The sequence below is a fragment of the Cibotium barometz genome, chromosome 54 (genome assembly GCF_041138505.1).
Source record: "Cibotium barometz isolate CiBa-2024 chromosome 54, ASM4113850v1, whole genome shotgun sequence".
In the NCBI taxonomy this organism is placed as follows: Eukaryota; Viridiplantae; Streptophyta; class Polypodiopsida; order Cyatheales; family Cibotiaceae; genus Cibotium; species Cibotium barometz.
In genome coordinates, this window is record NC_141099.1 from 19,714,977 (window position 1) to 19,737,439 (window position 22,463).

General features: G+C 43.0%; 1 protein-coding gene across 1 annotated transcript; it reads right to left on the bottom strand.

Moving 5' to 3' along the window:
• Positions 1 to 1,564: 1,564 nt before the first annotated feature.
• LOC147607919 (uncharacterized) lies at positions 1,565 to 2,672 on the bottom strand. The gene is made up of 2 exons (XM_086790028.1): positions 2,391 to 2,672; positions 1,565 to 1,877 (listed from the first exon to the last, which is right to left on the bottom strand). The coding sequence occupies exons 1-2, from the start codon at positions 2,556 to 2,558 to the stop codon at positions 1,830 to 1,832; spliced, it is 216 nt and encodes a 71-aa protein (XP_086646154.1). The 5' UTR covers positions 2,559 to 2,672; the 3' UTR covers positions 1,565 to 1,829.
• Positions 2,673 to 22,463: the final 19,791 nt, after the last annotated feature.

The window sequence follows — 22,463 nt, forward strand, 5'->3', positions numbered from 1 at the left end:
GGCCAGACAAAGTATTGAGAATGGGAGAATGTCATCATTTGGTCCAGAACCACCTATCTAACGAATGGTGCCTAGTGAGACTAGATGTCCACATACAAGTTTTGAGAACGATACATATCCAAGGTAAATGTGCATTTGAACCATGCCTCGATACAAGTGAATATAGCAGAATTGCCAGATGACGACAATGTTTTTTTGTGTTACAAGACGATGTGTAAAGCCCATCACAGCTGTCTGCTAGCGCGTGAGAGTACTCTTATGCCTAGTGGTTGGCATTTTGTAGGGTTGTACCGTTGTGCCAGACTAACTGTACGGATCCATACTGTGTGCAGGTGTGTATGAGCAGCGGCATATACTGTCAGCAGTCATCTCCTGTCTGTATATTTACACCAAGGCCTCTATTGTGGGTGTGCCCGCCCGATTTAGGTGTTTTCTCATTTTTCCCCTCTCCATATTTTTCCCTATTTTTCCACAAGAGTGGGAGGCTGTCCTATGGTTCTTGGCTCATCCAAATGGTGGCCGACTGAGTCTGCTGCCCCCAGGATGTCCTCTGTAGCTGGCCGACTTGATATGTGTGCTGGCCGACTGACAAGAGCTGGCCGACTAGTGGTCGTGAACCATCTGTGTGCTTTCGGCTGCCTTTTCTACTGGCCGACTACTCATGTGGGGCCATATAAAATGGCCCCTTGGCCCCCCACTCATTGTATTCAGTCACCGGGATTTTCTTGTGTATATATAGCAGAGTTATACGCTTCTCTCTCTCTCCCTCTCTATTGCTGTGTTTTTCTGCAGTGCACTTGCTCTTGTGTTTTCAAATCTTGTCTGCATCTCCGCTGCATATTCTGACATATACGACCTATCAAAAACCATAAGACGACGTCTAAACCTTGTTTTTTATTGTTTCTGCCACCCAAAAACTTGTAAAATAGCTCGCTAACAGTTGGTTACTAGTGCTGGTAATCATTGGGGTGCATTTCGTCTTGGTATGAGCATTTGCCCCTTGTTTTAGTGCTCATTACTTCATGGGTGCAAAAACCTATTCCCAAGGTTGCTCCAGGCAATGCTAAAGGTAGATTTGGAGGGCCCCTTGCCATGAAATCGTTGAAGGGATGACTACACTGCCTAAGGAGTCAGTCTACAAATTCTAGACTGACCTCATCCATATCTTCTGATGGTGGGGGCACCTTCAAGAGCCAAGGACAGCTGTCTGCACATCTCGTGCCTTGAAACTTTCTTGTATTGAGGCCAGGATGGAATTTGCTCTTCCAACAATCATATGTAATCTCCTTCCAAGAGTGGCCAGCCATGGAAGGAGCTCCACACCCCCTTTTTCCTTCTATATTGTTACCTCACTAGAGTTACTCTACATTCTTCTTGAAAAAAAGTAATCCACATCAATTGTGTCTTGTCTACTTTCACATCAGTGCAAGCTTCCCTTCGAAATAGATTTGGAGGGGCATATTATACAATCACCTTAATAATCATCACAGTTTCTCCCCCCACTCAAAAAAAAAAACATGAGCAATGTCATAAGAAAAAAGACCCCAAAAACACGTGCAGAAATGCACAAGAAGCAGCCTGTTCCTAGCTATTAATGCCATCATCTCAATGTACTTATAGCTTCCTTTCCATAGTATTTACATGTGTAAACTCTAAAGCAACAGACAAACTGCAGCACACTCATTGCTGAGACAGAAACTGAATTTATTCTAAGAAGCGTTAGGTAACTAAATGATTCAGTGAAGACTTTTCCACAGGTTCCCATGCCTACTCTGCCCATGATTGTTTAGTACTTCAGCAAGCCAGTAATCGGTGAGCGCTTTGCCAAGTTACATGAACTTGGTTGGCGGCTTCTTGTAATCCGAATCATGCTTGTGCTGCACAAATAAGGTTGACACTTTTAAACTGACCCTGCCATAATCTAACCTTTAAGGAGCTAAATACATGTAGGCAAATGTGAATATGACCCTAACCCTAGCAAAAAAGCATCTTCCATGTTCTTTATACATATCTGACTCCCTAACACTAACCCATTTGTGAGAGTTCCTAAGCTATGGTGCCAGGGTTTGATCCTGGACCTGCAAGTCTGGAATCCCAGTTCTTATTGATCCGGCTAGAGACCACCGGGAAGACTAACCCTACTCTAATCCGATCCCTAACCTGACCACCCTGACCCTACTCAAATCCTAACCTCTGAATCTATCAAAAAATTACTCTTAACACTAAATCTAACAGAAAATCAACAGTAACCCTACTCTAACCTTAAACCTAACAGGAAATGAACAGAAACCTAACGGAAAATGAACCGTGACCCAACCAAACCCTAACAGATACTTCTGTGTGCCTCTGTGGCATGCGATAAATGTAAAGGAAATAATGAACAGACTTACGGCTTCTGCAACGGTGGCCTTATAGACGACCATGGGGAAGAGGAGGCCGAAGGTAAAGATGAGGGCGAGGTTGCGACGAGTGAAACGAAAATGCTGCTCCAAGTTCTCCCGATACGTAGCCCAGTCCTCGATGAACTTGTTCTTGTTCACAGCCATGCCCCCCGCCATCTCTGTGTAGCTTCCAACAACCTGGGCAGAAGTGATCTGTGCAGAAATGGTGTGGATCAACACAGAACAGTGCGAGTTCTTTCAATAGCCTTTACACACCATGGCCGCCTCTGAGCCGGTCCCATTATTAGAACAATTGTGTATGGGCGCCTCTCCCAACCTAGCAACCTAGAGCAGATTAGTCATCTACGATCAACTTGGGAGTTGCTCCCCCAATGTAAGAAAAAGCTTTTACTAACGTCTTCATCGATTGGCTCCTTGATGCACTTTGGCATAGATGCATAGATTAGTCATCTACGATCAACTTGGGAGTTTCTCTCCCAATGCAAGAAAAAGCTTTTACTGACGTCTACATCGATTGGCTCCTCATACAATTGGAGGGTGTCCTTGATGGTCTACTTATCAAGATCGCACTTCTTCATGCTTTAGTGATCAAAATTGAGAGTTGACAGGTGTAGAAGAATAGATTAGTCATCTACGATCAACTTGGGAGTTGCTCCCCCAATACAAGAAAAAGCTTTTACTGATGTCTGCATCGATTGGCTCCTTGATGCACTTGGCTTCGCCTCATACAATTGGAGGGTGTCCTTGATGGTCGACTTATCAAGATCGCACTTCTCCATGCTTGAGTAATCAAAATGTCCACTATATCATGTGCCTAGAAATAGTGAAATATCAAGTTGTGGAACTGAGTCTTGAGCTTGATTTTTGCCCGTTCGTGGTATTTGTAACAATAAGGTTTATCTCTCTATTGGTTATAGTAGAAAAGACTCTTTCACATACAAAATCTTTAAATGTGAGAGACATGAATTTTTACATGCTCTTAGGGAAAGAGGGAGCATGGCCATTGTTAAAAGACATTGTGTTGAAGAAAACAAGGGTTGGTCTAATTATAATTAGAGGAAATCTCATGTTGTCATTCCTTTTACGCTTTATAGGTTACATTTGCTTTCATGTTGTCATTCCTTTTACGCTTTGTAGGTTACATTTGCTTTCATGTGTAAGTCGTAGAGTTTTTTGTGTGTTGGAAATCTATGTTTCATCCTTGTCTCACTATCATTATGTAGTGATAGATTATTCTATTTCATAAGGCGTGTTATATGATGAGTAGCCGGTTGTGTCGAGCATACTTGAGTGCTCGACAGTTCCCAGTTTACATAGTGGATATGTCATTAGATGGCTAGGAGACGACTTATGTAGACTTGGCAACACCAAGCCAAGTATGATGCATGTAAGTGTGGGTCAATTGACCACACTCTTGGGTAGAAAGAGATCTTCCCGAGACACCTAGTCCTCAAGTTGGGCTTAAAAGGGAACCCAAAGATGGGAAATTGTTTGGTCTAATATGGCCCCAGTTGGATGATGTGATCTATTCAATTTATCTGGACCAATCATAGGTATGACCTACAATACAACCAACCCTTGGGTAATGCATATAGACAAGTTTCGCAACCTCCTCTGTCGTATCAAGATCATTGAGTTTAGATATATCTTCACTACATATGCTCTTACTAGTGTAAGACATCCTATGTCCAAAGTCTACCAAGATCGCCAATCAAAGCTTCTTACCGAAGCACACGAGTAGACAAACGCTATTAGTTATCCCTCTTGCATCAAGCCCTTTATCTCATGAGGATTTTATTGTTTGTGCAAGGGCAAGTCATATTCTCTTATAGTGTCTCAAAGCACATGCACTAGATAAAGCTTTTTGGCAAGTGGCTCTTTGGCACAGTAGATTTAGAGAAATGGCTCAAGCTGCAAATAACGTAATTGCATGGGCTTGACCATTACTTTCTACAATGGCAAGTTAGATGGAACCAAATATATACTCTGGAAGTTTAAGTTGAAGTGGAGGAGGAGGCCCCATCCATTCATCCACCATCAATAAAGATTAGCCCAGTAGTAGCAGCCACAACCACAAGATTCAATAACACAGGCTCCCACTTCAATGATGAAGGGGAGGCCACATAGGAGATGAAATCTAAAGATGAATATGATGGGCTTACTAAAGCACAAAGAAGACAACCATATGTGAAGTGGGTGATATAGCTTTTTGATGGGAAAGCTCCCTAACTTTTGATAATGACAACCATATGTGAAGTGGGTGATATAGCTTTTTGATGGGAAAGCTCCCTAACTCTTGATAATGACATGAAATCTAAAGACGAAGAGGACAGCCCTACTAAAGCACAAAGAAGACAACCATATCTAAAGTGGGTGATATTACCTTTTGATGGAATCTTAATAATGAGCCAACAACTATTTACCAAAAAGAATAAAGGAACAAAATAGGGCATAGGCACTCATTGTCATATATAGCCTTGATGGGGGCTGAGATAATGAAGGTGAAGGAGCTAACAAATTTGGAGGAAGCACAAACTGAGAGGGGGACATGTAGAGTGAGTATGCCTCCATTATGAGAAATCGCACTTGGGATCCTCTTCCCTTACCCCGGTGTAACTGAGATATTCAAAGGTGTATTTTCTAGTGCGAGAATGTGAAATTTTAATAGGCTATGCATTTTAATGAGAGACTTGGAAGTCTGATTAATTGAGGAATCAAAAAAATAAAATTTAATTTTAATGGTGAAATTGACATGTGCACATAAATTAATTAGGGTTTCCCATGTGCACATGTGCAACCCTTGCACATTGGAGTGTGAAAAATAAAGGAAAATGTTGTTATATTATTGTAAAATAAATAAATGAATTATTTTTAAGAAATTTAAATAATAATTATTGTTAATAAAATATTCTTGGCACTAGCCTTGGTAAAAAATTATAAATAGAGTGCATATTTTAATAAATCTAAAGTTGCATGGGTGATAGTCTTAAGTCTAAGGTTGGAAGGTGGAGTGCAAAAACATTAGGAGTAATTTTTAGAAAGAATTGTAATTTTTAATGTGGAGATAAATATGCGAAACTAATAAATAACTTTGGCCTTGCATAAATGTGGGAACAACAATCCCCTTTTAAGCCAATTTTCAAAGGTGCAATTAGACCCTTTGCTTAAAATTTACATTTCTCCTATTCTCTTGCAATTTAATTGTCTGTTCCATGATGGTAATCTAAATTTAAATTAAATTAGAATAATAGTTTTCCAATCTTTGCACATTTCCAAAAAGGTCCAATTATGACTATATACTCTTAGTTTAATTTAAATACCTTTATCGAGACCATATTTAATTGAGGGAACCTTTTGATTACCTAGAACCATGGATTGAGAGGCTAATCCTAAACTTAGGAAAAAATTTAATGTTTAAATTGAATTGTGGGAAGCTTTAGGTTAACTTAACTCCTAGAGATCAAGGTGCCTAAATGAGATGAATCCAAATTTAGGCAAGATTTTAGATTAGGTTATGGATGGTGGAGTTTAAGTAGGAATATAAGATTATAATTATAAATATTTCCCATGGCTAGAGAGAGAAAGTAGAGTTAAAGTTTGTTGAGAAAAGCAATGTGTGAGGGTGCAACATGAGTAGAGCAAAGGGAGGAGCATGCACATTAGAAAAGGAATAGACTAAGGGTACATTAGCAAAGGTTGATTTGTATGGTCATTTATAAAAGGTAAAGTCAAAGGTCAAAAAGGTAGCACATGGAAAGTGCAAAAGGAGGCACATGTAGTGTGAGCATTTATGGACACATGGTTAGCACTAGGGTACACACATCTTGAAAGTTGGGAGCTCCATGAGAGCTATAAAAGGATGTACTTGGATCAGCTCTAATGCAATGAGTTTATGTGGGTTGTGCTTAATTACTTGTCATTATCTTGTTATTAGCTTAATCACATTTAGTATTATCTCAATCATATGTTTAATCATTATTCTCCTATATTTTGGTCCACCATGAGCTCAACCATATTTGATTTCTCAACATGGTATTAGAGCCATTCATCTCTCCATAGTCTTCCATTACTTACCCACATTACTTTTATTTCATTAAGCTCACAGCTTGATTAAGGCCTAATCTCATCTATCCTCATCTTCCCCCTTTGTGGCTCAAATTCAAGTCTTTGATTCTCCCCAAACTCTTCACCATTTGCCACCAAATTGTAGGGGCATCTTCCCCTCATCTAGGTACATTGATCCACTGGAGGAATTTATCAAATTCGTTGTGCTGACCGTACGAATTATGCGCTTTTCTCTAGTCTGGTCCTCTTGTGAGTGTCATGCCAATCCCCTAAGGAGATCACAACTCAAGGCTTGTGGAATTTCATCAAGTATACGCATCACATCAAGGAAAAAACTAGTCACGCGGGGCTTGCAGGCGTTTAGCAAAATTTTTGGCAAAAATTAAGGTATCATCTCACTTGCCTATTCCTCTCATCAAGGCCATCCAATACACGCAAAAAGCCCCATCAAAAAGTGCTCCTACTAGCTCAATTGAAGGTTCCAAGCTAGAACCAAGTTTTGCATCAAGAAGTGGTCACTCGCATTCAAATCTCCCTTAAATTGAGATTAGACACTAACCTTGAGTAGCACTTAAGTGTTAAGACCTTCTCAACCCTAAAATGGCTACTTTATTTGTGCTTGTTGAGAAGTTTAAAGTGGAGTCCTTCCATACATGGCAAGTTAAAATCAAATTTATGTTAATGAAGAATGGGCTATGGGGCAGTATAAATGGAAGGGAAAAATGTCCGGAGGATGAAGGGGATGAAAAGAACAAATGGTTAAGCTCGAATGAAAAAGGATTAGCCATCATTGCATTAGGATTGGGAGATGGATTTATTCATCATATTGCATCACAAGATATACCTAAGGGTGCTTGGGATGAGCTACATAAATTGTTTGGGGCAAGGCAAAAGAATTCAAAAATAAGCTTAAAAATTCAAGGTAGAAGAAGATGATGCCATAGCCATATTGTTAAAAAGCATGACACTTGAGGAGTATAGAACCTTGGTGGCTATCTTGAAGAACCTCCCAGATCCAACCATTGCAGTAGTGGAAGCAACACTCATAGAAGAAGAGAAGAGGATTTGAGGGAAGACATGTCAAGCTACATCAAGTGAGGAGAAAGCAACCTTCTCAAGAGGACCAAGACCAAGGACTAGAGAAGAACCAAGGACAAAGATAACATGTCATCATTGTGGCAAAATTGGTTACATAGCAGAGGATTAATGGCATAAAAAGAGAGCCAAAGAAGCCAATGTAATGACAAAGAAGGAAGACAGTGATGAGGCCTCATGGGATGGAGGCAACACTGATCATCTCTTCTAGATGATATGAGGAGCATGGCTCCTAACCCCGCTGGTTGTAACCCCACCCTCTCATGTAAAATGCCAAGACAAAGCCAAAATTGTAGCTAATAGAACAATACATGTTAAGTGTTAGACCCTCATCGCATTGAGGGGAGGTGTTGAGAAAAGAAATGTGTGAGGGTGCAACATGAGGAGAGCCTCTACCAGCACCAACTGCTTCCACAAAGGGTACTCTCTCACCTCCAAAAACTGGGAAGCCTTCCACCACCCCCAAATTACCACCAAAACTAAACCCATCAAGAATATGGATTGGACTCCCAAAACTGAGAATGGTCTACAATGGTGGCAAGCCCACATCTATCCTATGGTCCTCTCACTAATCTCATATTCTTGGAGGCACGGAAAACTCTTGGAAAACCCACACTTACACAAGAAAAAATTTACATTTAAATTTCACATGAAATGTGTCTAATGAGTGTTGGGTATTTCATTCCTAAAATATCTATCGAAAATAACTAGTTGGAGTACAGATTTCATGTCATAGATGCAGGAGCACTCCAAGGCCGGATTATCATTGGAAAAGAGTGGATTGATACCACTCACTACTGTGCGCTTTTGCCGTACAGGTCGTAGCTGGGGACTTGCGAACACCGTATGCGAGCCACGAATGGCTGCAAGCATACAACCAGGAAGGCAAGCTCAAAACAGAATGCAAAAGGTATGTCACTCACCGCTTAACTGCTGCCTTGAAGGATTCCCGCGTCGCAGCTGTGAAGGAGGAGCCGCCGTCTCCGCTCTACCGCCTCGCCGCCGCCGCCGCCGTGCCGCTACACAGTGCGCTCGATCGCTCTCTCACTCTCTTTCTCTCTCTCTCTCACACATGCAGGAGAAGGAAACCAAGGAGATAAGGCAAGAGCACTCTTGTATTCACAACACATGAGAATGAAGATTTTAGGGTTACATTTGACTCTTATAGGTGACTTGGCTGTTCACACTTGGGTGCCCATACATGGCTGGCCGATCCTAACCCTTATCCTACTAATATTCAAGGTGCGCCTCTCATCGATGATCACCCAATCCCTTCATCCTTAACATATGGTGTCGACAAGCCCGGCCCATGACTCAGAATATTTAAATTAATGACGTAAAACATAGTACGTCTCAATGTCCATCATAGGTTAACATGCCCCCCTTCCTGATGTAGATTCCGTCCTCGGAAGCTATGGTATGGTAAGCTCGAGAGGGTTGTTGACCGTCTGCAAAACAAGGAAGTAGAGTGAAAGTATGCTGGAATTCAAAAGATATAAAGTGTATAAATTCAAGCATGTTAGACCACAATGGATGTAGGTATGAGAACTTAGTTTAAGGGTCACATGAATGAGCTAGTGTAGCAAATTAACAGGAGTTTAAAATTATTGAAAGTAAATCAAGAGTAAGCAAGGTGTCAAAGATTAATCAAGGTTTATAACTGGCCTAAGTCAAGGAAAATAACCAAGCTTAATAAATAAACAGATGACCACACTGTGTCTACTCTAAGAACAAGTTAATACCACAAGCCTAGGGACACAAGAAACATCAGAGTTACAGGAGCTTTTTGCCTTTATATATATTTTTTTAATGCACGTGACAATTTTTACACACAATGGCGACCTTCCTAAGGCAAAACTAACATCAATCCTGGTACCATGTTTAACACAAGGCATTATCCAGGAATCTATTAGCTCACTTTAGGCAAGGCTACCCCCTACCAACCAAGGCATCGGTCTGGAGTAGAATACTCCTCGCCTACCAAGTATCAATAAGGCGATAGGCCAACATTAAAGCACATTATAGACTTGTATTGCCATTTATTGTAGGCTTTTTTTTTAAATAATCTATTTCTTTTGATCTTCGCTCCTGAACTATAATTTGTCTTGCATCCTTTCGACAAAGGGGTAATAGCTATGTCCTAGAGGTCAACACACACATGGCCAGGTGTCAAACATTAAGATGGTTTGACCCTAGACCTAAGACAATCGTATTCCAAGGTTAACTAAAGACGTCATGCTGCCTAGGAATATTTCCAATAAAGTTAAGCTCATTAATGATTTACACTAGCATGCAAGCAACTTCAAAAACTAAGTAGTACATTGACTATTTCCATGTGGTCATGCATTATAGTTTATGCAATTGATTGAACAGTAAAAACGAAAGAGAGTGGGTATGGAAGAATTACACCTGTAATTGGAGATCTCCTTGATTTGACGAGACAGCTTGCAATTTGATGTAGATATATTTTGATGAACGTTGCGGCAGTCTCAGGACTTGAAAGCGAACCCACCTCAAACTTTTCAACCTGTACAATCAACTAACAAGCACTATACCTCGAGAGGCACATCAGTGTGAAAATTTCAAGACTTGTTTAAGGAATCTAAACTAGAAAAAACTTGAAAATGCTAACCTACCTACCAGACACCACACTACTACTGAGGATACGGTAAGAGGATGTTGTAGAGTCCTGGCTCTAGCCCTAAGGCTAAGCCTCTATCCGCATCATCAAAACAAATAAAGTCAACCTCAGTAGTGCCGTGAGTTTCATCCGTCCATTCATCATTGTCAGATATTTCCTTTTCATTTTCCCATCCACATAAACTCATCAAAAATGTAACCATGCGAGGATAGTCATCTTGTGGAAAAGGAAAGCATTGGGCTATCGGGGATATGTCCTCTACGGAGTAGGGGTCAGTCATGGTCAATAGGCGAATTAGCCATTCTAATTCCTCAATATTTTCCTCTCTGGCTAGTACATCTATATGATCCCATTCAGTTTCAATTACAGGATAGCACATGTGGAATATCTGAGAAAGGTACAGATGATACCTCTCACCAAAGGTAGGAGTGGATGAAGTGTATGATGATCGGGCATTTGCCATATCTGCAAACACAGATATAGCATCAGTAGGTTTATTGACAGGACAATCTAGTTCTTGATTGTATACAGATATTTCTCTTGTTTTTGTGCTCTTGCTCTTTTTACTATTTTTTGTTTTTCTTTTCTTTGTTTTTTTTTTAAAAAAAATGTATGAAGCTATATATATACATCCCCTTGAATTTGGCAATTACATGGTCAGGGGAGAAGGTTATAAGGAGGAAGCATTAGAATGTCGAGCGTGAGTACATGCTCCCCCTTTCCTTGGGTAGATCATATTATTTGCAATGATGTTGCAGCCTCTTGGAACCAATTTGTCCAGCGGGTCATAGGTTGTGATGTGGGCAGATAGCTTTTTATGACCCTTGTAGCCACATCCAATTGCAGAGATGGTAGTGTACGCTCCCATTGACGAATGGAGGAAATGGTTTCCAGTGATACTATTACAAGGGGAGACGTAGACTCATTGGTTTTTTGTTGGGTGTTGGCAAGAGTAGGTGTAGAGCATGTAGAAATCTATATTAGCGTGTGCCTGGCATGAGGAGCTAGAAGCTTCCCCCCTTCCTGAGCTAGGTGGTAATGATCGATATCGTTTGGGAATCCAAACGAACTCTGGAAGAAGTGGTGTGGAGCACTCTGTTACCTTTCCCTTACCACGATCTTGAATTATCGTTGGGGTGACAACAATTGGTTTGCAAGGTTTTACAGGTGATGTAGAGGGATTCAGCTTATGTTTAGGGACCCAAATCTAGTCATTTCCCTCGTAGTACCCTTGGGCTACTAATAATTTTTTAGGGATCCATCGCGATGTTACATTGCCCTTTCTCGGGTGGGTAGCTGCTTTCCTTTTACGAGGCTTCTTGGTGGTTGAACGAGATTGAGCAGGGGAAGTAGCTGTTAACGAAGCTTTGGGAACCCATTTGTATGTACTCTTTGGCATAGTAAGCGAAGCTTTAGGGACCACCTTGCCTGTTTCCACTCTTGGCGTTGAAGCGTTAGAGGGGTGGCCAACAATCGAAGATGGTTTTGCCACTGGACTTTGTGATTTTTCATTATCTAATATTTGAGTGGATGACTTAGGTGCGGGATTTTGAGCGGTTAGCAGACCTAGTGTTGGTTCTTGCGTTGTGACTTGTCTGGTTGCCCAATCGATATTGCACTTGGTGGCCATCATCCATTTATGCCCTAAGATTACAGTCCCTTCCATGGTACCAGCAGGCATAACCAAAAAGCTTTGAATTATGGTTCCCTTGTCATAGGCAACCGGAGTGTGCAGAATTCCTGAGACAGGGGTTTTCTTCTTGTTGATTCCTTGAACTTGGATAGAACCCTTGGATAGAGGTGGTTTTCCCAGTTGACACCACGCGCCATATGATAGCAAATTGTATTGAGCTCCTGTATCCAATAATGCATTATATAGCACCTCCTCGTAAGGACTCTGTAACTCAATTGGGTATCTTAGAGGTGGGTCAGATTCCAGTGCATCCTTTGCTGCTTCCTCGAAAAATACTTGCATAATTCCCAAGTTGGCTTCTCGTTGTCTCCTAGCACGCTGTTGACGTTCTTTGGCTTCGACTCTCGCTTGTATCTTTTTAAGCTCAGCTTGTTCTTTAGCTGCCTTCTTTTGATGGATTGCATGTAACTCCTCCTGGCTCAGGGGGTCATAGTATCGTTGGAATTTACTCCCATTAAGGAATCCAATGGTTTCAACTCCGTCGAGAGTCTCCACTCTGATGGTACCTTGCGGGGTAATTTCACATACTCTATATGGTCCCTTACCAGCATATTTGAGCTTCTTCTTTTCGTTTCGCACTCCATACATCAGGACTTTATCCCCAACCTTGATGTCCTTGTCCTTTAGATGGCGATCAAACCATTTTTCCCTCCTATCCTTCTCCACAAGGGCATTGTATACAGCCAATTGTCTTTCTTCGTTTAGCCGCTCAAGGATATATAGACGCTCTACTAAGGGATTACCATCCCAACCCTCTTGAGTAGCAACACGAAGACTAGGAATGACAAATTCCCACGGCATGACTGCTTCTTGGCCATATACCATTTTGAATGGTGTGCAATTAATAGCCACTTTGTACGCAGTATGATAGGCCCATAAAGCTGTCGTAAGCTTTAGATCCCAATCCGTGCGATGAGCTTCAACTGTCTTTGTCAAAATAGAGATTAAAGTCTTGTTGGTACTCTCGGCTTGCGGATAGTAAGGAGTAGATTTATGATGGCATATCATGAAATTTGTTGTGAGCTCCTTAATCACTTCATTTATAAAATGCGTACCATTGTCGCTCACAAGTTCAAAAGGACAACCGAATCGTGTGATTATATTTTCAAAGAGGAACTTGGCTGTTGTCCTCGCATCTGCCTTACATGTCGCTTTCACTTCAGCCCATTTGGTCATATAGTCAGTGGCCACAATAATATAGCGAGATTGTGTGTTTCGGGCCGCTGGACTAATTGGACCTACAAAGTCTTAACCCCACTTTTCAAATGGTTGGTTTACTTTGATCGGATGTAGGGGCATCTGATCTTTCCTCTGGGGTTTCTTATATCGTTGGCATTCATCGCAACCCTTCACAAAGAGTGATGCGCCTTGGAACATAGTGGGCCACCAATACCCTGATTGTAAGATCTTTCGCGCAGTTAAGTCTTCTGAGAAGTGACCACCGGCTATGCCCATATGTGCCTCTTGTAAAATGTATAGATACTCATCCTCTCGGGCACAACGCCTAAGAACGTCATCCTTTCCTCTTTTATAAAGAGTCCCGGCTATCAAGCAATAGGGTTCACATTCTTTGATTAGCTTTCAAGCTAGATCTTTACAAAGCTCCTTGGGTGGAAAGCCATTAACCAAAAAGTTAACAATCTTCTCACTCCATTCAGGCATTGTCTCCACCATGAACAGGGAAGTGTCCGGTAAGTCATCATCAACCCCCGTAGGAGCCTCACCATTAGGTATGCGAGACAAATGATCAGCCATAACATGTTTTTTGCCAGGTCTCACAACAACAGTGAAATCAAACTCAAGAAGAATCAATAGCCATCGTGTGATTCTTCCTGTGGAGCATGGTTTGTTTACCAGATACAACAATGCTTGATGATCTACATAGAAAACAAACTTGGTGGCAAGGAGGTAATAACGAAATTTCCTTACTGCATATATCATTGCCAACCCTTCTCGCTCCGTAGAAGGTAGTTCATCTCAGCATCGTTCAACTGGCGACTGGCAAAGCTAATGGGGTAGTCTAGCTTGTGTTCTCCAGGTTGAGTTAAAACACACCCAATAGCAAAGTTTGATGCATCAATATGCACATGGAAGAGTAAATCCCAGGTAGGCATTCTCAAGATTGGAGCACTCGCCAAGGCCTTCTTTAATAGCTCATAGGCATGGTCACATTCTTCGGTCCAAATAAACTCGATGAGAAGCTTATACAATGGTCGAGCTATCTCGGCGAAGAAGAGAATAAACCTTCGATAATAACCAACGTGGCCCATAAAGCGTTGGACTCCCTTGTAGTTGGTGGGTGGGGGTAATTCCAGAATGACCTTGATTTTACGCTCGTCAGTGGAAATCCCATTTTTGGACACTATATGCCCTAAGATAACTCCGTGTTTAACCCAGAATTGGCATTTGAAAGGATTCAAGGAGATGCGATATAATCTACACCTTTCAAATACTTTTCGTAAACACATCAAGTGCTCATCCCAAGAGGAATGAACACAAAGATCGTCTAAGAAAGCTTCACAGAAGTCCCTTAGATATTCCTTAAAGGCCGTGTTTATCAATCGTTGGAATGTTGTAGGTGCATTGGTCAAGCCAAAGGCCATGACGCGAAAGGCAAACACTCCAAACTCCGTGATAAATGCTGTTTTAGCTTGGTCCTCGATTGCAATTGTGATCTGATTGTAACCCGAGTACCCATCTAAAAAGCTATATGCCTCCTTGCCTGCCACTCTTTCAAGCACATGTTCAGAATATGGCAAGGGGTAATGATCCCTTCTGGTGGCTGCATTAACCTTTTTGAGATCAACGCACACTCTGAGTTTCCCATTCTTCTTTGACACGATGACTATCGGAGAAACCCATTCTGAGTGCTCAATTGGGTATATGAATCCACATTTTACCAGCTTTTCAATTTCCTCTTGTACAATCTTTGCGTACTTAGGATTCATTGGGTAGGGACGTTGCTGGACTGGTTTAGCAGTGCTAATCATTGGAATCGTGTGTTGCACCACCGAGGGTGGAACACCCTTCATATCATGATACGTCCAAGCAAATATGTCCTTGAATTCTTTAAGAAGCTTCGTAAGTGTAGCTTCTTCCGCCTTGGTGAGGTCTTGAGCAATAAAAACTGGTTTAGACTCCTCACCCAGCTCTGCTAAGTCTACCTCCTTGACTACCGCCGGGCCATCGTAGACACCGCTACTCCCATTGGTAGGCGTTCGTTGGGCTTTTGTGTAGACTACTTTACGTTCCCCTGTGGTGAATGATTTGAAATGCTCGGGTGCGGGGTGTAAGTCTACTGGTTCTTGTTGTGCCAGGCTTTTTTCTTTCAATTTCGCTTCCTTTTGTTGTTGAGCCAACTCTTGGTTTTGCCGCCTTCTTGCAGTACGACTTAGTTTCGGCTTCTCTTCGATTTCTAATTGGGCGACGTCATGAGGTTGCGGAATACACCACATAACACTTTGGAGGTATTGTCCCCAATTATCCGCTAACTTCCGCCGATGGCTCCTACATAACTGATCTCTCTTTGTTTATTGCAGTTCGTACATTAGCTCGATAGCGTTGGTGCTTATGTCTCGTTTTCTTCTTACCAAGTTTTTGATTTTTGTTTCTATCAGATTCGGACTCACTTGGTCGATCTTCACTTGTGTCCCCCTCACTTTTGGATGAACTGCAGGAGGTCACTGTCCTAGGCCTTGAGCACCTTGCTTCCACCTTTGGGTGAATATTTGATTCATTTTTCGCATCAGGCTCAGGGTCAGTTTCTTCTTGAGATTCATACTCAGAATTGCATTGGTCAGAGTCTTCGCTACTTTCATAGTGTCGGTGGAGTTTGCTACTTTCTCGCCATCAGGGGTCAAGTGCATAACACCTATCATGTTTATTGGCACTAACGGTGGCATATCTTGCCCCTCAGGTGTTACCCAGCTTGTGCCTCTATTCCCCCATGTGTCTATGGTTGCCGCTAGGTGTACCCAATCCACGTTATCCGACTCAGTCATACCCGGTAGGACATCCATATAAGGAGAATCTTTCTCATCATCAGTCTCTTTTTTGCATGTATAGCAATACCTTAATGGGGCGGAGTGAATAGTGGTATCCGATCGATTATCAATGATAACCTTGCTTCCTAAAGGATGTGCATGACCATTCTCAAGATCAACTCGAATGACAGAGTCCCGGAATTGTAGGTAGACATGGTTTTTCGACCAGTCATGTACCATTTGTGCTTCCCTCATGAAAGGACGTCCTAAGATCATTTGATATGACATAGGATGCTTGGAGAAATCCATTACAATGAAGGTATGTCTTACCTTGTATCCCAAAACCTTGATCTTAAGGTCCCTTAACATTCCAATAGGTTTAGCAATAGTTCCGTTTGCCATCTTAACCACTATGTTTGTGACTTCGAGGTGAGGCCTTCCCATAGATTCCCAACAGTTTTTAGTCACAATGCTCACTCCAGCACCACCATCAAGGATTCCCTTTAAAGTTAATCCCTTGGTAGTAATGGGGAGGGTGGCATTAGATTCGTCCCCTTCAAAGTACTGACCCAACTTGTTCACAGGTATTTCAACGACCGAGTCGTTGGGTTGTAGATCCCAATGTTCCCCTTCATCTTGAAGCGTGTCGGGTCTATCCATATTTGCAAATTGTGGTAGCCCCGCCTTTAGTTCTCCATTGAGAAATGTCTGAAGAGCTAAGAATAGCTCAGGATCTCCGTATAATTTGGATATGATCGTGGTCCTGATTTCAGAGGACATGAAATCCATTAGCTTAGACACATTCAACGGTACTTTTCGAGACATCGCCCCTTGACTAGGGATTGGTGAAGATGGAATCACTTCCTCTTCAATGGGGTCAGGCATTCCCTCACTAAACATTCTTTCCAGCAAGAAGGGTGTTTTCCCACTTCCAGATGTCCTATCCTCACTTTCTTCCCGAATGATACTAGGTATAGCTAACGGTTTATGGTTTCGGTGAGGCTGAACTTGCGTAGGAAACACTGTGTCTGGAATTTTGATTTTTCTCGGGTTTGGCTCCAGTTCTCTTTGTGTTTCTTCCACCAAACCCCTTAAGTGTTGCACTTGTTCAATCTCCTCAACTGGGTTTGGGTAAGTTCCAATCTTTTTCTTGAGGGTTTTTGGCCCACGTGGCTTGTCTTGGGGAGTCTCAGTCAGTTTGGGTGGTCGAGAGGGCATTAACTGACTTGGTTGTGGGACCGAGGAAGTTTCCTTATGTTTTTCCTTATTTATGTACTCGCTTGATTCTCCTTCATTGAGCTCCCGAGTGGGTTCCTCCCTTAAGGTAGTGGCTTTGGTCCCCATGGTTTCTATTAAATCGGAATCATCTTCAGGATCATTCATATACACGGGGTCGTCTCCTGTCCCTATGTTAGTCTTTGAACTAGGCTTGGAGCTCGTGGCATTAAGCGATCTCTTCCGCCGTGTTTTCTTTTTCTTTGCCTGAGCGATTGATGCAGTATCCCTCTCTTCAAGAATGTAGTTTTGATTTTGAAGCATTGACTGTGTAACTACATTCGCGGGTACAACGGGTGTGGTTCCTCGTGCTTGGTTGGTGACCTCAACCAAATTCAATGGCGTAATCTTGGGTGCATTAGGATTATGTGGACATTGAGCAATCAAATGATCTATGCCACAACGATTACATGTAAGTACCGGCATTCTCGATGTGCTCCCTTGATTTGGTTGCATATGAGTAGCGATCTTCTGTAGCCTATTAGGGCACTCTGCTACACGATGCGGTCCACCACACTCGTAGCATTGAAGAGGTGGTCTCCTCGCCAAGGTATTAAGGTTTTTCCCTCTTGTGGCGAGAGCAGCCGCTTGATATACAGGCTTAACTTGCCCGAAATGATCCTCCATGTAGTACTGGGGAATCATTTCAAACGTATCAATCCCGTATGGAGCAGTGGGGTCTATCTCCTCTTCATAATCCCCACATGCACTATGTGACTCACAACCCATCTGGTTTACAGGGGTAATCCTTGGATATGGAGGTTGTGGTCCTAGCACTGGCGGTGGTAACGGCACAGACTGGACTACATTCGGATTCCTTGGAACTATGTGCTGTGACAGGCATTAGCGCGGGTACTTGAGGTGTGTTTGACCAGGCTAGTGGTGCCTGATTTGCCAACATTCGCTTAAGTACTAGGCAATCTTTAGATTGATGGCCGTACTTACCACATGCATTGCAATTCCCATTGAATTTGACTCTGAATGTGGGACATTCACTCGTGCTATGTGGTCCTAAGCAAACCGAACACCATTGTTGCTCTCTCCTTGGGTACATATGGCTATTCTGAGGAGCTCGATTACCCCTAAAGTATTCTTGGAGAGCCTTAGTAAGGTCGGCCACAGACATTTCAGATATCTTGGGCTCCTTGGCAATAGGTTTCACCGTCATTGGCTCGTGCCCAAATACTTGCGCGAACTAACGGATTTTGTTTCCGAAGACACCTTTTTACCTGCAATCATCAAGTTGTCTTCTAACTGGATTGCATTGGCAGTGACTGCTTCCCACGTTGTAAGACCTCTAATGACTAGGCCATTGTAAATGTCTTCGTGGCGCAATCCTCGGATAAATCTATCAAGTAGTTGGTTATTATTGAAGCGCTCGTCGGGAGTGCAACGAGAATTTAGATGCTTCAATCGACTTATAAAGTCTCTCACTGACTCCCCTTCCTCGCGTTCAGCTTTTTGGAGTTGAGATGCTACTCCCCAAAGCACACCCTCACGTATGTATTCTTTCAAGAACAATCTCTTGAGAGTGGGGTAGTGAGTGCACTCTTCAACCCTTAAGGTTCGATACCAATCTTTGGCCTTCCCACTTAAGGTTAAGCCTAAGGCTTTACACTTATGCAGCTCATTGTGCTCTTCCAAGGAATCACACACGTGTTCAAAGACTTCAATGTGCTTCCTAACATCCTCGTTACCACTGAAGTTTTGAGTGAGCTTAGCCACTTGTACTGCCTTGCTTCTAGGTTCTCTCTCAGGCATACCCCGCATGTTTTCCGCAATAGATCGTCCGATCGTCTAAGCAAATGCTGTGAGATCACCTAGGTGAGCAGGCATAGCTGGTGGAGGCACTTCTGGGATAGCATGGCTGATAGGAGTTGGCGTTGGTCTGAGTATGTTGGCAAATGACGTAGGATATGATATGTAGCTAGGCCTAGCTCCTCTTGGATAAGGGTTGTGATAAGGTGGTCGTGGAGCATACGCCATTGGCATACTAAGAGGCGTAGGATCTACATGAGCATGAGTAGCGATAGGTACATATGGTTAATAGGCACTGGCACGCACTGCTATAGGTACTGTTCCACTAGGTAGCGGTGTCGTACTAACTACAGCGGTAACAGGTGCACTTTCAGCTATGCTCATCATTGGGGTAGGCATTGCAGATTCCCTAATGGAAAGTTGAGCCAAGGTTGGAAAGCTAAAGTTACTACTCGTGGGCTCAACCTGCATTGAGACTCCAGGCAAAACAACATACGAAGGGTCTATGGGACTCACCGAGGGAGTCTCCAATTGTGATAGGGTTGGTTGTTTGGCCTTGCCCGTATCCAAAAACCTCATAGGGCCAGTGGAAACTAGGTCCACTCCCCTATTTTGCCTCTCAATTTGGATAATTCTATGAATAACCTCACATATCATTTGCTGTTGCTCTTCTAGATTAGTGGCGCTAGATGTAGATCATAGGACCTACATGGTATGTGTAACCCATGTATAGGTCCGTTAGAGTCTCTGTGTGTAGATCATATTCCCAATTTTCATTGAGAAATATCCCATCTAGACTTGGTGTGCCAAACGGTTCTCTTGAAGTGGACGCAATGTCACTTCTTATGGATTGGCTTCTAGGGACCTCTACTTTAGGAAGAGCATCGGAATGTGGTAGCTTAGTAGCGCCCTCATTAAACGAAGTGGGTAGAATATCCACATGGACACTCTTTGGGAGGGTAGGGTCTACATAAGATGTGAATGGCGAATCTACTACCCCTCCTTCCTCATTTACTTCGCTTGTCGCATGTTCAGAGCATGTAGCTCTACTAAAGGTCTCTATTAGACGACTAAACATGCTAGATCCGGGTTGTGGAGCCCACACTGGCATGTTTTGGCTTGTCTCCTCAGGGTTCTTGGTAGGGTGCCCTTCCATGGCTTCTGAGTCAGAGGATGAGTCACTATCCACTATTCGTGGATCTTGGGTTGCACTCCCTTGGCCAAGATGCCAACGTGGAGGGATGGTGTGAGCCTGCGTAGACTGAAACAATTTCTAGTGGTTCAGGCTCTAGCACCCGACCAGAACGTAGATGCATGTGACGTGGGTACCCTACGTGCGTTGGTAACTATCCTTGAAACTCACACAAGTGGTTTCTTACGTGTTTCGCACCCCGTTTTTACTTGTTTTTAGATTGTTTTTAACTCGTTTTTGACCCCCTTACTTACGGTCGAACTTGGACTAGGGCGTGTGATAGCTCGAAACGAGCATATCGTTCAAAGGGTCCTAGTGTGCTTTACAGCACCGTGTTCGCCTATCCAGAGCTCCTGTGGTCCTCAAAACAGTCCGTTTCTCTATGGGGGAAGGGGCAAAAGCCTATTTGCTTGTGGAGGAAAGGGTGAGGGCTTTATCCCACATGCTCACTTTACTCCTTGGGGAGTGGGCTACATATAGGGCACAACTTCCCATAAGCTCTCACTTGAAAGAAAGCTATGGAGGCTCACTCTCCTATATATATATATATCAAAAGACCGAGACCGCCGAGACCGAGGCCGGGGTCGTGGGTCAATTGGGGTTCTTTCTTTTCAAAATTTTTTTCTCCAATTAAAAAACCTTTCCTCTCCACACGTTTGGTTATTTCTTTAAAAATAAAATTTACTTTTTTATTTTTTATTTTTTATAATTTTTATAATTTATAATTTTTTGTTTTTTTTTGGAGATAAGTTTTCTAGGGTTTCTTTGGGTTCAGCCTTGGCCGCGGCACAGCACAGGTCTGGGGATTCAGAAATCCCCCCTCACATGCAGAAAACCAGATAACAGAACACACGCCCACACGCGGAGCAGAAAAATAACAGAAATGCAGAAGACAAATTACTTTTACAGATTGCAAAAAACGGAAACAACTCAACAACAAACACACAGTCGCTTTCCTACAGTGTGAATTAAACTTCACGCAGTAGCCCGAGCTGCAAACTGGAGCTTGGTGACTCCCCGGCCAGCGGCGCCAAAAATGTGCGCTTTTGCCGCACAGGTCGTAGGTGAACACCGTATATGCGAGCCACGAATGGCTTCAAGCATACAACCAGGAAGGCAAGCTCAAAACAGAATGCAAAAGGTGTGTCACTCACTGCTTAACTGCCGCCTTGAAGGATTCCCGCGTCGCAGCTGTGAAGGAGGAGCCGCCGTCGCCGCTCTACCGCCTCGCCGCCGCCGCCGCCGTCGCCGTGCCGCTACACAGTGCGCTCGATCGCTCTCTCACTCTCTTGCTCTCTCTCACACACACATGTAGGAGAAGGAAACCAAGGAGATAAGGCAAGAGCACTCTTGTATTCACAACACATGAGAATGAAGATTTTAGGGTTACATTTGACTCTTATAGGTGACTTGGCCGTTCACACTTGGGTGCCCATACATGGCCGGCCGATCCTAACCCTTATCCTACTAATATTCAAGGTGCGCCTCTCATCGACGATCACCCAATCCCTTCATCCTTAACATATGGTGCCGACAAGCCCGGCCCATGACTCAGAATATTTAAATTAATGACGTAAAACATAGTACGTCTCAATGTCCATCATAGGTTAACAACTGCCAAATCAATTGTGAAGAAGAAATGGCCACCATGGAAGTCAATGGGCAAAAATGCCACAGTCCTCTTGTGTCCACAAGAGGAAATTGTACACACACCGTCACCCTCGACGGCCCTTCACATCACTGGCAGTCTTCCCTGTTACCACACCACAGGCCTCACCAAAGCTAGTCGAAAGGGCATTGTCGACACCATCCAACACCGACAATTAAGCCTCGTCTCATCGACAATCACCCTTAACTCTATATCCTCAACCATCCACACTACAAGCACCCAGATCTCTTACCACTGTCTCATCGACAATCACCCTTAACTCTATATCCTCAACCATCCACACTGCAAGCACCCCGATCTCTTACCACCGTCATAACAATCACTGGGTGGTTGCCCAAGAATCTTCTTACAGCTTAAGGATTCTATGATAACTACACAAAACTCTAGATCCCAAAACAGCCATCTCAGAAACCCAAGAGCAAGAATCAAACCAAGTCAACAAAAACCAACCCTAAGCCAAAGCTTCAACGTTGGCTAGTCCCCGACCACCTGCTAAGCCAAAGCTTCAACGTTGGCTAGTCCCCGACCACCTGCTAAGAGCACAAGGCAACTATGAAGACAACACTTGCCTCTGGCTACCCACCAAGAACGTCGCCTGTGCTCATCCACCACAACAACTCCCCAAGGAGCTGCGATAAAAAGGCCCAACGATCAAAGGTTAGGCAACCCCAAGCACAATGAAGCCAACAA

Coding starts and splice junctions, on each gene's coding strand:
- LOC147607919 (XM_086790028.1), bottom strand. CDS start 2,558: ATGGCGGGGGGCATGGCTGTGAACAAGAACAAGTTCATCGAGGACTGG. Junction 1,878..2,390: donor AGGCCACCGTTGCAGAAGCC/GTAAGTCTGTTC, acceptor TTATTTGTGCAG/CACAAGCATGATTCGGATTA.